The sequence below is a fragment of the Bemisia tabaci genome, chromosome 6 (assembly GCF_918797505.1).
Source record: "Bemisia tabaci chromosome 6, PGI_BMITA_v3".
Taxonomy (NCBI): Eukaryota; Metazoa; Arthropoda; class Insecta; order Hemiptera; family Aleyrodidae; genus Bemisia; species Bemisia tabaci.
Window position 1 is genome coordinate 47272301 of NC_092798.1, and position 15544 is coordinate 47287844.

Below are 15544 nucleotides of genomic sequence, written 5' to 3' on the forward strand. Positions count from 1 at the left end.
CGTTTATTAAGGTGTATGCTGCGAACACCCTTTTTATCAATCCTTTTACATAGGTTTAAATGACTAATCAAACGATATTTTCCGAAGCAATGGTGGCCCGAGGAAAAATTAATATTCAATAATGACTTGCACCAGTTTTACTTAATAAAAACTAAAATGACATTGAAGAATTTGGATGTCGAGATTAAAGAACGTGTCTCTTCAAACTTCACCGTCTGCCGGAGCCGGCCAGGAGCGGGACGTCGCGGAGTGATACGGCGTTGATGTTGAAGGCGCGCCCATGCGACTATTCGTACTCCGAAGTTGTGTATGTTGCATACTCACGAAATTGAAGGAGCGCCGGTTTTTTTAGCGTTCACTTTGACGCGAGCCAGTAAACAGTTGCTTGCGAGAGCAAATGGATTATATTAAACAGGGAGACATGTCGCTATGTTTTCCTGTTGATTATTTTTAGTAATCGGACGTATTTCTGCTAAACGGAACTATAGACGAGAGGGAAATATGTGGTGTGCTCTGAAAGCTGCAATAGAAACCGTGTAAAAGTGGGCGTGATTCCTTTAGGAGAATTTCACATTCTGTCAAACGGAACTATGTGCCAACTGAATGCGGCACTCATGAGCCATGGGCATGACAAAAGAGCGTTATGGACAGGATTCATCAGTTAAATAACCACGACGGGCGACCGCTGACGTCGTCACCGGCGCTTTTTAGTTAAATTGATTCTTACGGAGCTCGACTAACGAGTACACCCCTTCTTTCCCATCTGTCTCTGGTTACGTTTGACAGAAATACGTCCAATTATTGATCAAGCGCTTCTTTTGCCGCTTAGATCTTGGTTTTTCGTCTGTATTTTCCAGAAAATACACAAAAAGCTAGGCTAAAGTCTACGGCTTTGTCTATGAATTTCAATAATCAGCCCGGAGCTCCGTTCCATTTTTCGAGCAAGTCTGGTAACATGCGGGGACAATGGACAGCCGCCTCGGCTTGGTGATACTCGCGGCGCGTCGTAAACTGATATCAATCCATTGCCCCCCCCCCCCCCACTGCCCCCCTTCACCGCCCTTCTTCACCCCCTCCCTCCTCCTCGGCCGTTGTAGCGGGACGTTATACCAACTTGCCCCGAGCCGAGACCGCCATGGTGCATCTAACTTTCAGTCTTCTCTCTTTGATGACTTCCTATCATGCTCGTGTTTTCCTTACAACCCCCTCCCCCGCCCCCGTGGAGCCAATCTCTATCTACGACTTTGTCAAGACTTGCCCTATTGCTTCGTCTCCCGAAGTTCCTACACGACTTTTCTCTGCTCCGATTATACGTGCTGGGAAAGAAAGCCGCATGAGCAGTCGGGCGTTGCAAAATTCATTTTGATTCCTATACGTAAAACTGAAAAAATAAATGTTTTCACTTATTGATCTTGTGTCTCCGGAGTTCTCGGGGTTGAGATATACATAGCTACAGTTAAACAGTGCCTATCTCTGTCGTAGGTAAATAATAAAATCAGGTATTTTATCAAATGCCAAGGCAAATAGTCAAATATTCTTACTTACATTGAACCTCTGATTATTTTTCTAATTTTAGACGCAAGGATTAATTGCTCTCGTCAGAAAGAACTGTAAACATTTGCACCATACTTCAGTATTTTAGACCATTTTTAGCTGCTAAACGAACATTCACCTCGAAATTTTCAGCATACCATAAAATATTGACGTTTTAAAATTTTAACATTTCGGTACATGAAAAGCATTTAAAGAGGATGGAGCAAGGAGAGTTTGTAGATTTGACGAGTTATTTTTCCCAAAATATTGAAAAGCCATGAGCGCTTCGTCATTTTATAAAAATGCGTAAACCGTCCAAATTTGACCATCTGCCGAGGCATTTCATTAAATACCTGATTTAGTTCATAGTTTGCGACGTTCATAGTCCTGATCATAGGTTGCGACACCTCCATTGCATCGTATCAATGTTCTGATTTTCTCCTATTGCCTTCTCGGGAGAAAACAAGCCAAATTATCTGCTGAAAATTTTCGGTATGTATATTTAAATAAATAATACAAGCTACAAAACATTATAAGGAAAATTTTTGGTTGGTTTGCTTTCAAAAAGATCAAACTTGAGTTGAGATTTGAAACGTCACCGTAAGAGATACGCAGTTTTTGGCTTAAGTCATTGATATGTGTGATGAATTTAGGTTCGATCCATAGCCCACAAAAATTGAACTTATAATCGCTTGAATTAGACTGAAGATGAGGATTCTACGTAAATTTGGGACAAGAAACGCCCAAAGATGTCAGATAGAGGTGAAGCTGTTTAGAATCTGCAGTTAGAATACCGTCTCTACAAGAGAAACCTTTGAAAAAATGTGTATTCACCATAATCGCAGAAAAAAATCGCCAAATTAAATTGCAACTCAGCGCCTTCTATTGGCGCAAAGATGAGCTTTATTTTTTTGTGACACAAAACAGAGTTTTCCGTCACAACAAATTGCACGACCCAATTTGGCCAAAAACGTCTCATTGAAATTCTCACTCCGCGGACGAAGGTCCTTTCACCAGTCTGGCTGATTTAACAATAAACTTGTTAAAAATAGTGTCCGATGATGTAGTGCTCAATGTAGATCTTATAATAACAAAATGCTAATTTTAATCACCATCAAATATAAATCCATAAACAAGTGGTTACATCAGCATTTTTTCATTGTAAAATCTATATTGAAACAAGTCGGCCATCTTTTTTTAAACAATTTAAATGGAGAAACAGCAAGACAACTTTTTGACCACTTCTATCCGTATTTTTCTTCAGACGGTTACAAATGAATACATTTTTTTTTGAGAATAAATATTTCAGCGGGGAAATTTGGCAACGTTTGGAAGCTCATGCGACGTTTTCTCTTGGCGTGGCAATATTATACATTTCCCCGCCGCGCCGCTGCTAGCTCTTCATCGCTCACCCAAAACAGAATTTCAGGTTTTGTAGTTTTCAATTCCCCGTTCGCCTTTTTCCACGAGCGTTCCTTTGAGCCTTGCCCAACGTTTCCTTTCTGAGATGTTATTCTCCGCTTTCAATAACGATATATTTGGCAAATTTTCTGCTTTATTGCCCCGCTCCTCGCTTTTTCCCTCAATATTTTGCATCGTTCTCGAGCATAAATATGAGTGAATAGAGGAGCCAACAGAAAGGGCTTCCATTTGCTTCACCTCGAACTGATCTTTCTTGAATGCAACTCTGAATTTAAGGGTTACTGGATACGGCTTGTCAATAGAATCCTGCGAAAGCAGCCTTTGTCCACGAAAATGTACGAATAGTAACAAATGGAGGGAACTTTGTCAATTTCTGTCCTCATTCAGCGCAAAAGAGAATGACGAGGATTTTTCGGAGGTAAATCAAATAAAGTAAAGTAGCCTCTGTGCTATTCATTTTTGTTTATTAGGACGCGAAGCTTTTTAGTATAATTTTGCTCCACCAATACCAACCATTCCATTGCGGACTTGAGCCAATCAACGACCGCGTCTTTAATGCATTCTAACCGACATTATTGGACTATATTTTTTTATACCAAATACAACCATGCATGGCATGCCGAAATGGATATATGCGTTATAGTTATAGTTTACACGGAGAAAAAAAAAGCACGATTATTCGACGAATACCACGGTAATAATGTCACACGGGATTCCATGGTAGTGGAACCGTGAATTTTGGTAATATTATTGATGAGCAAAGTAGCATAACCATGCTCATAATAGTTTTTCTGTACCCACAGTAATATTACGGTGGACACGGTCATATCACCGTGCTCATCATTACAATAATCAAAATCCTCGGTTCTACTACCGTGGAATCCCGTGTGACATTACTACTGTTGTAACGGTAGAATAACTGAGTTTTTTTTCGTATAGTTATACGAATATTTTCCTTTTCTGCTCGGACATTGTAATTCTAATTAGCAGTTCATAAGTTAAGTCTGAATCCAACCCTGCTGATACGCAATATTAAGTATGGCCAACGCTTCCAAGCGAAAATCGTGAGGAAGCACCATGGTCCTTATCAACGCAAGGAAAATGTAGTAAATATAAGAGCGCCGCGCTGGTGGATTAGAAGCCGTCTCACCACATGTGTTTTGGCGGGTCGGTATCGGCCATGTCGAATATTGCGAAGCATCCTACCGCGCAAGGGTTGGATGGAAAGACCGATCCCTCTTATATACGAAATATTCAACTACATGTGCCAAAGTATCGGCGTTTTTTCGGCAGGGGAGTTTTTGTCCACGTATCAATTGAGACTTAAAGTCATTGGGTCCACATATAAATACAAACGACAATTTATTGCTGACAAAAGTCACATACATCAACCAGAAACCTGCTTTCATTCAGCTATTTTATTCTCTATTCGTAATAAAATCTTCTTGACGGCATACTTAAGAATGTTTCTGCCATAGCCACTTTTTTATCCAATGAAATTCAAATATTATGCTAAACGTTATTAAATACGGATGCCAGGACTTGGTGAGTTTTTGGACTACCGCTCTCTTTTTGTGCCGTGGTATCTTGATCTATTTTGCGACGAAAGCTCCGTGCTCTTAAAGGATGCCTATTAGTCTTAATATGTTGGAGCGCCTTCAATTTCGTATGATACTGTGCAACACCTCTGTTGTGAAATAGTTGCTTGAAGCGCCATGGCTCGCTGCAGAGCGGCGCGGCGCGGCGCCTACAAACCTAACTGGGATACCTCACGCATTGCGCAATGCGTGAAGTATCCCTGTTAGGTTTGTAGGCGCTAGTGCGCGTATCGCGCTGGCTGCACGCCGCTCCGCTCTGTGTTCTTTATAATATTTAAACTCGCGGAGTCAGTATTTTTCAACTCATGATTTTGAAATGTTTGCACACTCTGTATAAATTATTCCCATTTAAATCGATGAAAACAAATATGTATTAAAGGAAAACATAATGTATGTTTTGTAAATATGAAGGTGGTTCCGTGTCTTTAATGATTTTCAAAGCACTTAAAATTTCCTTTTTATGCTTTGGGCTTTTACTGTGCTGCAGTGTGGTATACGCGCAACCAAACGCTTAAAATTAAACGTATTTGACGCTGAAAAATCGATGTACCAATGAGTTATAACCAAAAAATTGCGTGCTCCTAAGTTTTTTTTTTTTTATCTTTTATTCATTTTTGTAAAGTTTCTTCCGACACAACTACGGCTCATTGAGATTAATATCGATGTCATCGCTTGGAAAAGGTTTTAAAAATATTTGCAACGTTTTAAAAATATAATTTTTTTTTAAAATGAAGTAATAATTTCATTTGAAAAAAAAGAGGTGTATCGAGGTATATTTCAAATAGAAAATTTTAAGGATGAGAATAAAACCAAACATAAAACCAATGACAATTTGAAAGAAGAAAGTAACAATTTATTTAAAAAATGAGTTACCATAACAGCACCTCCTTCCTTTTCAATTTTTTCATTTCAATATTGTCAATATAATCTTAGATACGGACTAAATATATCGCTTGGATCAAGTCACTGTTGCGCGTGGACGTAAACTACTGGACAAATCAGTGGCGTGGACAACGGGACGGCTCCAACGGCTCTTATGAAAAGTTCAATTGTGCCGTAGTATCTTTTTTGAATCGAGGAGCTTGAAAAAACGCATATTTTCTACGCAGATTGTGAATTTAGAAGTGTATTTCAGACTTTCCCGATGCGCTCCAACTGATTTTTAAGTCATGTTCTACAAGAAATGTACCTTTTTTTTGCCCTAGCTGAAATTTGCAACAGACCCATTTCAGCTTCAATTTTATTTTTTCGAGGAGGAACAAGACAATATTTTTAGCTTGAAATGGACCACTAGACAAGGTACGAATTTAAGCAATCTGATACATGTTTCTCAACCAGAATTTCACGTAAAACACGATTCACACTACGAAAGTTACCGAAATCAACTTCTAACGAAGATATTAACGTTTTTATTTCGCACTGATTACGAGGAATTTGAACTGCCCGCTCACAAGAAACTCAAAGCTCTACGTGAGTCAAATCGCGCACTACAACGGTTTCAGCAAGCTTCTCAATCGAGCAATGTTCATTTTCCACCATGTGTTGTTCAAACTATTGGTAATTTGCTATAGCTGAGCCAAAGTGTCAAGATTGAAGTTGAAGATTTTTACATCGCAGAGACTGTCATGATAAACATTTAGTGCGCGATGTGAATCATGTAGAGCATTGAGTTTTCATGAGCGGGTGGTTTGAATTCACGCATCTAGAATCATTAAATATCTTCGTCAGGAGTTGATTTTGGTAATTTTCGTTGTGCGTATCGTGTTCTACGTGAAATTTTGGTTGAGAAACATGTATCAGAATGCTGAAATTCGTACCTTGTCTAGTGGTCCATTGGATGCATTTCTACCAAACAGACCTATGTGGAGGTGAGAAATATGGGGTGTGCTCGTTGAAGCTGCATAAGAAGCAATGTAAAAGTGGGCGTGATTCCTTTTGTAGAATTGGAAAAGCGGGATTTTACATTCTATCAAAGAGACCTATGTGCCAACTGAATGCGAGGTTCGAGAGCCGCGGGCATGGCAAGATAGCGTTGTGGACAGGGCTCACGAGTTAAAGACTCCCTCCAACGATCTCCCCCTCGCTCGAGTGCGCACTATCATTGCCGCTGACGTCACTGGCGCTTTATTATTCTCATTCACTCTTACGGCCAGAGAACTAACGAGCACACCCCATATTTCTCACTTCCACATAGGTCTGTTTGGTAGAAATACGTCCAATTCATACAGACTATTTTGCCAATAAAGAGCAGTGGCGTGGCGTGCTTTGCAATACATCGACGAATCTGTTATTTAAACCTATGGAAAAGAATCAATTAACAGGGTGTCCGCAACGAACACCTTAATAATCCATTCTTTACCATAGGTTTAAATGGCATAACAAGCGATATACCGCAATTCACGCCACGCCACTGATAAAGAGGGAAAATGGAGGAAATTTTCAAAAATTTATGGTCCAACTCCGGTTCTATTTTCTCGGTGATAGGGCGGCAATAGCGGAGCATGCAAGCGTTTGAGTAATGACTTTTCTCGGCTGAAAATTGAAAATTAACGGGTTCGATGAGATCAAGAATTTTTTGCCTTTTTCCGGGCGGCGACGGGCCTCACACGCTGAGCGGGCGGGGGCTATTCATGAATGCAAATTCTCGGAAGAGAGCCCCGCGTCTGATCGCCGCCTCCCCGCCTTGTTTTACATTATTAATGGATGTCAGTCCCTACAACACTGTCAGATTGTCCCCGCGAGCTCTCAAAATATGCTCCTATTTTCCCGTGGACAGAGCCCGTAGTTTTGGCTCGACTCCCACCCGTCCTTCGTCTCATCCGGTGGCTTGCGATGTATCGATTGATCTGTCGTTTAAACCTATGGAATAGGATCGATTGATTGGGTGTTCGCAGCAGTGTTCGAAACTCACAGGCGCCAACGCACCAAATGCGCCTAAAAAATCGGCCATGGCACCTAAAAAATGAAGGCTCTGCGCCAACGTGGCCCCTAAAAATTGCCCCCTAAAAATCTGGATCTTCATAGGAAGTCATATGAAGAAAAAAAAAACAAATCTATTTCAATCGAAAAAACTCGGAATTTTCAGAACTACAAGTGGAAGCTTGCTTTTTCTATTCTTCACGATTTCATTCTAGTGCTTTTGTCTTCCCAAGTTACAGCTATTTACTAATTCTGTTACGAAAACATCTTGCATCTAACTTTTCACTTAATGCGCAGTAATATATAGGCCAAAAGTCAATTTGGCCCCTAAAAAATCTTCAATGGCGCCTAAAAATCGGGCTTGATGCGCCACATGGCTCCTAAAACTCAAAGGTGAATTTCGAACACTGGTTCGCAGTGAACACCTTAATAATGGATTCTTTACCATAGCTTCTGACGGGGAAGTATCGGTAATCGATCATCCACGCCTAGCCACTGACTGGTCTCATCCTGCGGGTTGATTGTTGAAAGTGATGGACAAAACGATAGACAAAGAAGACATAGGAAGTATGGATACCGATCCTATAGGTTGAAGTGGGTGGAAGTTATAGAATAAGGGACTCAATGATGGATTAACTATAGGGTCTCCCGAGGGTTGGCTATAATTAGTCAATCACCTGCCTCCTTGTCCGTTCATTGCAACCACTTTCTTCCACTAATAGGATCCCTCCATATCCCTTTTGTCTTCTTTGTCTATCACTTTGTCTACCAATTTCGCTGAAAAATCTTTGACCAATTAATAATGGAATGAGCACGAATCATTCCGATCGCAAGAAACACTGTAAGATGCATTTTACCACCGAGGCGCGAATTAAGAGACAAAGCTATGTGTTTATACAGAAAAGAACCAATCAATATAAAATTGAGACGCAGCTACTAAGTCAGCCTAATATGGACAGTTGCATCAAGTGTGCCTGAAAACTCTACAGAAAAATATTCGTAACATCATAACTTTCATGATCAGATGATGAATATTTTATCACAAGAAATTTGGCAACCTGCAACTATTCAAAAGGCGGTTTTTTCAGCGCGGCATGATAAGCATCGCACTGATAACACGATAATATTCGTTCGAAAATGTTATTTTTGTGGGTCTGTTGTGTTAGTTACAGAATTAGAGAGGATTGAAATTTGAAAAAAAAAACTGAGAAATTCAAGTCTATGGTAGTTCAAAATGTAATGCAAAGATAATATACATGCTTTGATAAAATATTTTTTAGGGGGGAGCACTTTGATTGCGTTTTGCAAAAAGGAACCAAAAACATTCCAATGCCGCTAAGATTGTGCGAATTTTTTTACCTTGCAAATATCAACTGATCATCTAAACAAGTTTCATATTTATTCCTATTAATCTATAATCTATACATCCGAGACGAAATTTACCAGTGTAAATTTAATTTTTTGCGTGATTTTAGACATTTTATTTCAAAGGATGTAGATTATAGACTCTTAGCTACATTGGCATGCTCTTGGTTCCTATTTGCAAAATGCAATCCTCTTTATCTGATCACTGGTGAAAAAAAACCTCTTGGACCAATGCCGCGTTGCATTGACTTAAGAGTGCAGTTTCTTGTCGCCGGATTTAAGAGTCTTGAACTCTCGTTTCAAGCGGATTTTGCATTGATTCAATTCAAACGTGAATTGAATCAATCCCGCACTCTTAAAACCGGCGACAAGAAATTGCACTCTTGAACCAAGAGGTTTTTTTTACCAGTGATGAAAAATCACCAAAATCAAGGATGGAGTAGGACTTTCTTGCTGTGCACTGGAAAAAAAACACATTGGATCTAGGGTCCAGACTCTTGAAAACATCGACAAGAAAAAATACTCTTGATTCAATCAGATTTTTACTTAAATCAAAAGGAAATGCGCTCAAATTAAGAGGCTTGGTTCTTGATTGAAGCTAAAATCCGATTGAATCAAGAGTATTTTTTCTTGTCGATGTTTTTAAGAGTCAGGACTCTAGATCCAATGTGTTTTTTTTTTCAGTGTAAGAGCGAGGGTTCTTTTTCCACCGTGTACATCTCTCGTGTAGCGGACCCATTCATAGCTCATCTACCTCCATACATCCTCTTAATCGGAAGATAAAACAAGTACGTTTAGAGGCACTGCTGGAGCCGCACCAATTACTGCGGGAGCCGCGCTGCGCCGTCCGGGGAGGAATTGGCACACCGCCGTGCTCCGGCGAGGAACATTTTATCGACGAGTTAATTGCAGTGCACTGCAAGGCCGCGCGGGAACCCTGCCAAAAATCTGCAGCTGAAAATCCCGAGCATTTAATAAACTTCAAGGCTCCTCTCGTTACCCGCCCCTCTCCCCCGCCCCCACCGTGCAGCTAATCGTAATTTGAATCCTTTCTTCGCTAATTATTATGAGTATACGGGTAACGCGGCCCCCATCCCAGATCACTCGGAGGCCCAACCTGTGATGGGCGCTTTGCGCTCTCACACGGAAAAATAGAGACTTCGCTCTTACAATGCTCATAAAGTTCGCGCCAGGTAAGATTACGCGCCATTCTTCCGTGATAAGGGAAAACCTCGTATTAACATGCTAGAGTTGCCAAATTTCCTCCAGTAAAATGTTCATTTTTTGAGGAAAGTTATGAATATTTTCTCATGAAATTTTTACGTAACTCAGATCTGATCACGAATAAAATGCTCTTTAAAGTTTGAAGGACAATATTCACAGATTTCCTGGAAAAGTCACATTTTATCAAAGAAAATATAAAAATGTCTGAAAGTTGAACGGTGTTCTTTTTTAGCATAGCAGTATTATACGGCCTCAGAGGCTCCCATCATCTTTTATTTAATTTACTTTTATTTTATTGAATTTAATTTACACGTATTAGAGACGTCGATCATTATTCTGTCACAGTCTAGAAAGTGCATCAACTTATTCGGCTAGCAATAAAACCAGTCATATGCAATGCAGGTAAAAGTAAGAACTTTAGAAAAGTGCATCGGTGGATTCAGCAAATTTGCAACATTGCCTATCCGCATTTAAACCTATGGAAATGTATCGATTCTTGGAGGGGCCAGGTGCTCAGACAAGAATCGATTTTTTAGCATAGGTTTAAACGTAGGAAATCTGGAGTTGCCAAATTGCTGGATCCGCCTTTGGAAAAGTGCATACCTCTCTCGGTTTCATTTATCAATCATGAAGCTAAAAACTAGCGTAACCTCGTTTGCGATGTTATGAAACTTTTCGATTTTATCGTTGAATAGGGAAATGTTCCGTTTTTTAATTCGTTACATTTTATTGCAGTAGTTTCTCTTCAACAGTTGACTTCCCAATAAAATTTGACAACAGTTGCGTTTTTTGAGCGATTATTGTTTCAAAATGATCATGGGTATCGTTTAGGCTGAAAATAGGTCACTAGTGTATTCATATAACCTAATATGAAATACTAACAGCAACTTTAAGGAAGAGAAGACCTTGCTTAACCCTGTCATGCATAATGTGGATTCTTGGCATGATGCGAAAGCATTATTGAGTTTCGAAGGTAGCCGCTAATAATTATATGTGACTAGCGACTAAATTTTGTTTGCTTTCACTTATCCTTTAATTTCACCAAACTTTACTAACTTAGTTGAGCGTCACGAACATGATTACCCCTTTTCTTATTCATGGGTAATTCTACTCACCCTTTGACTTCTTTGGGTCAGTGAGGAAGTGTCACTCAAGAGGCTAGGTAACGATATCATTCGATTTTATCATAAAATTAAGATCTAATACTGGTTCTCACTGTCCTAACTGCTACGGCTGATCTGTTACCTTAATCATGGAGGTAAGTTGATATTCTGTTACGACACGTTTTTACCTTAATAACAGAGAGGAACCATTTACAGTGTCATTATCATTATTATGGAGACATTTTACAATAACACTTTATTGATTCATGTAACAAATCTTGATGAGCAGGTTCATTGTGTTTTTTCGAATTTTTTCTGATAAAGGAAATTGGATTAAAATAGATTAAAAAATGAGAAAGTTAACTGTCTTGTGATGTCAGAAGGCGGAACTTTCCTTAACACATTTATTTAAGTGAAATAGCTTGCTCCATTCATAACTCTTCAAGCAATTGTTCAATCTAAAAACCACAGATATTCAGATATTCTCAGCCTGCCCACTTCACTTAATAATTACCTAATATTCGAAATTCATGAAATCGTAGGCACCTGCAAATTCTCAATAGCGCCAAGACAGAATGAACCACATTTTGCGATAAGGAACCACTATTTTGGGCTAATTTCAGGAACAGTGCATGTACCATTATCTTCCCAGCGCAGCTACGTGCTTCTATGGATAATCTATGAATGGTGAATCCTTATTGTAAAATGAGGTCCGAATCATTACAGAAAAATCATTTTAATACGGACTGCGTTATGCAATGAGGAGCTGTAAAACCACATATCTATAAAGAAAAATCTGAAAGCACAGATGCTGTTTTTAAAATAAGCCAAAAATTACATTTCTTTACTGCAAAATGTAGTCTATATCAACAACAATGCATTTTTAAACGAAAATAAAACGAAAAATCAAAAAACTTTTTCGCCTTCACTGGAAAAAAACCACATTGGATCTAGAGTCCAGACTCCTAAAAACATCGACAAGAAAAAATACTCTTGATCCAATCGGATTTTTGCTTAAATCAAGAACCAAGCCTCTTAATTTGAGCGGATTTCCTTTCGATCTAAGCAAAAATCTGATTGAATCAAGAGTATTTTTTCTTGTCAATGTTTTCAAGAGTCTGGACTGTAGATCCAATATGTTTTTTTTCCAGTGTTGGAGCCCACACAAGAAAATTTTGAATGTATTTTCGCTTAATTCAACTCTTTTTTGCAGAAATCTCGACTTCGACTTTGGAACGAAATCATCAACGAGATACAATCGAAGAACCCGTTCCAAAGCTGGAGCAAGCAGAAAAAAAGTGGTCTGAAGATCGGAGTGGCCCTAATTTTTAGCTTTCTGGCGATCGGACCAATCTCCGTGCTTTCGGAGCTGATAGAAAAATATCTGATGCGCGAGTACGAGTCGATGTTCCGGCTGCTGGCCCAACTTCCAGTTGCAACGATCACCCCGATATTCGCCGTCGTCTTCGTTAAAACTTTCCGGGAATTCTGCCACTTCGAACTCGCGTTGAAAGGCAAGTCAACAAAGTCAATTACATCCACACCCCAAACGTAAACGTGCACATTAATCGTATTAGAAACATCTACTGTCTTGATTTAACTTTAAAAAGAGAAACAAAGAGAAATCGGCAAACAAGTAAACGGGACTTAGCAGGACTGCCAGTTGCATGAGATTCTCCGGTAATACACTCGAACTTCGTGAAATGACTGCATCAGGCTTGTAAATCATTTTAACGAGATGTCTATGTCGCAGGCAAATAAGTGTAATCAGGCATTTTGGCAAATGCCTAAGCAGATAGTCAAATTTTGACGGTCCACAAAATTTTGTGAATTTATAGCGGAGAGCTCACGATTTTTCGCTATTTGTGGAAAAATAACTCGTCAAACCTACGAACTCTTTTTGTCTCTTCCTCTTCAATTGCTTCTCATATTTTTAAATGTTGAAATTCCAAAAATTCTGTATTTTACGACATGCTGGAAATTTCAAGATCAGTGTCTCTTCAGGAGCTTAAAATTGCACTCAAAAAAAAAAAAAATGTTACTTTAAGCTTGAGCAAGCTTGATTCAGCATGACGGGCGTCTTAAAAACGGGTACAAGCTTACAGCATGTTACGGGAACATAATCAAAAATGTTGAAGAAACATGATAGCCGTCATGTTAAATCAACATGACTGTAGTCACGTTGACTCAACATGCTGTCGTGTTGATTTAACATGACAATCATGTTGATTTAACATGACAATCATGTTGATTTAACATGACAATCATGTTGATATACGAGTACGTCAAATGCTATAAATTAAAATAAATTACGTTATTTTTATGAAAATTGAATCGTATTTTAATGTAGTTATACTTCCGATACTACTCTCAACCCAGAATCATCCCATCCGACCTATCAAATTTTTCCGACTTTTTCGGGATTTGAACGCGGGACCTACCTATTATAAGCGGAGTGTTCTACCAACCGAGCCATCCGGGCTTGTGGTTCCAAAAGACGAATTTTAAGTGTTTCCATATCCCACTGAATTACTTTTTCCTTTTTTTGCCGTCTAAGTTGTGTGAAATGCATACCGCATCAGATTGTTAGGTTTTTCTTTTTTTCCATTCACTATTTACGAAAAGGAATTTGCATTATGCACCATATAAAAATTAACAATTTATCACGAACTATTTTTTTCTCCTCCAACAACGATGTTCACTTTCTTCAGTGTTTACGATTGTCATTTTTATTCTTATTTTATATCATAATAATAATTAATAATATAAATAAATCAAACATTGAAAATAAAAAATATAATCAAATAATTAGAAACGTATGATTCTAAGAGCTTTAACCACACGAGCGAAAATGTTTTTGAACGAAGAATAATAAACTATCATCAACTTAAAAGTAATTCTTTTTGTTTCATGTGTAAGTATTATTACCATATTACCATTTATTTGTCATGGTGAGCGTTAATAGCGTTATTCGAGTCGATTTATTTTGTTTCCGAAAGTGTCTCAATTGTGTTTTTACCTTATCAATTGGGTATCCAGAAATTTTTTTAAGTAAATACTTTGGGACGTATTTCTTAAGAGACTTTTTCAGAATGTACCAACAAATGGTTTGAAAAGAGTAATAGTACCAGTTCTCTGAATAAAAAATAGGTACGCTATTTTTAATTTGAACGTTACTCGCAGTGAGTAGACAATCTTGTCTAAGTGTCAAGACTATCGAGTCAGGTGGCTTAGATGTCTAGCTTATGAAACGAAATCATGAATGGAGGGAGGGGGAGGGAGCTGGAGGGAGGGGGAGGGAGATGAGGAGGAGGGAGATGAGGAGGAGGGAGAGGAGGAGAACACGCCATCCCCCTTTTCAGTACGTAGATGATGTTTCAAGAGCACCACGGTACTCCTGAAACAATATGAAAGCAAATGGTAACATAACACTGCATATGCTAATTCAACAAAATGTTAATGTTCTTTCAACCAAAGGAATGGTAAAACAACATGTGTAATGCAGTTTCAGTCTGACATAATGCTAAATTTACATGAATTTGGTTGAATTAACATGCGTAATGTTACTCGAATATTACCGTCATGTTGATTCAACATGACAGGTAGAAGCATTCTCGGTCATGTTGATTCAACATGACGGCAAATGTAGAATTAAGTCAAACCATGTTGGGTTACGGGGAGTGCAGCCTATATCAACATAATTTCTGTGATGTCATTTCAACATGGCGGTTAATGCTACTTCGACATTTCCTTTTTTTTGAGTGATGTTTAAAATACTATTATGTGTGCAAATTTTTACTGTGAATTTTTTCTTGCAGGAGCAATGAATTATTTTGTCTGAAATCAGGAAAAGAATAAGAATTTCAATCTAAGTCAGAATGTTTGACTATTTGCCTAGGCATTTTACAAAATGCCTGATTTTACTATTTGTCTGCGACATCTACATAGAGGAACAATGGACTACTAGATAAGGTACGAATTTCAGCATTCTGATACATGTTTCTTACCCAAAATTTCACGTAAAACACAATGCGCACAACGATAATTACCGAAATTAACTCCTTACGAAGATATTTACCGATTCTTGATGCGTGAATTCAAACCACCCGATCATGAAAACTCATTGCTCTACGTGACTCACATCGCGCGCTAAACGTTATCATGACAGTCTCTACGATGTAAAAATCTGGCAACCTCATTCTTGGCGCTTTGGCTCAGCTATAGCAAATTGCTTATAGTTTGAACAACACATGATGGGACATGAACATTGCTCGACTGATAAGCTTGCTGAAACCGTTGTAGTGCGCGATTTGACTCACGTAGAGCTTTGAGTTTCTTGTGAGCGGGCAGTTCAAATTTCTCGTATTCAGTGTGAAATAA

The 15544-nt window shown here is 38.8% G+C and overlaps 2 protein-coding genes across 2 annotated transcripts in view; one reads left to right on the top strand and one right to left on the bottom strand.

Annotated features, from left to right (window-relative positions):
- The window catches only part of CngA (Cyclic nucleotide-gated ion channel subunit A), a 349197-nt gene that overhangs the window by 58803 nt on the left and 274850 nt on the right, over positions 1-15544 (bottom strand). The window lies entirely within an intron of this gene.
- Positions 11207-13007, top strand: LOC140224863 (uncharacterized). The gene is made up of 2 exons (XM_072301722.1): positions 11207-11319; positions 12378-13007. The coding sequence occupies exons 1-2, from the start codon at positions 11314-11316 to the stop codon at positions 12717-12719; spliced, it is 348 nt and encodes a 115-aa protein (XP_072157823.1). The 5' UTR covers positions 11207-11313; the 3' UTR covers positions 12720-13007.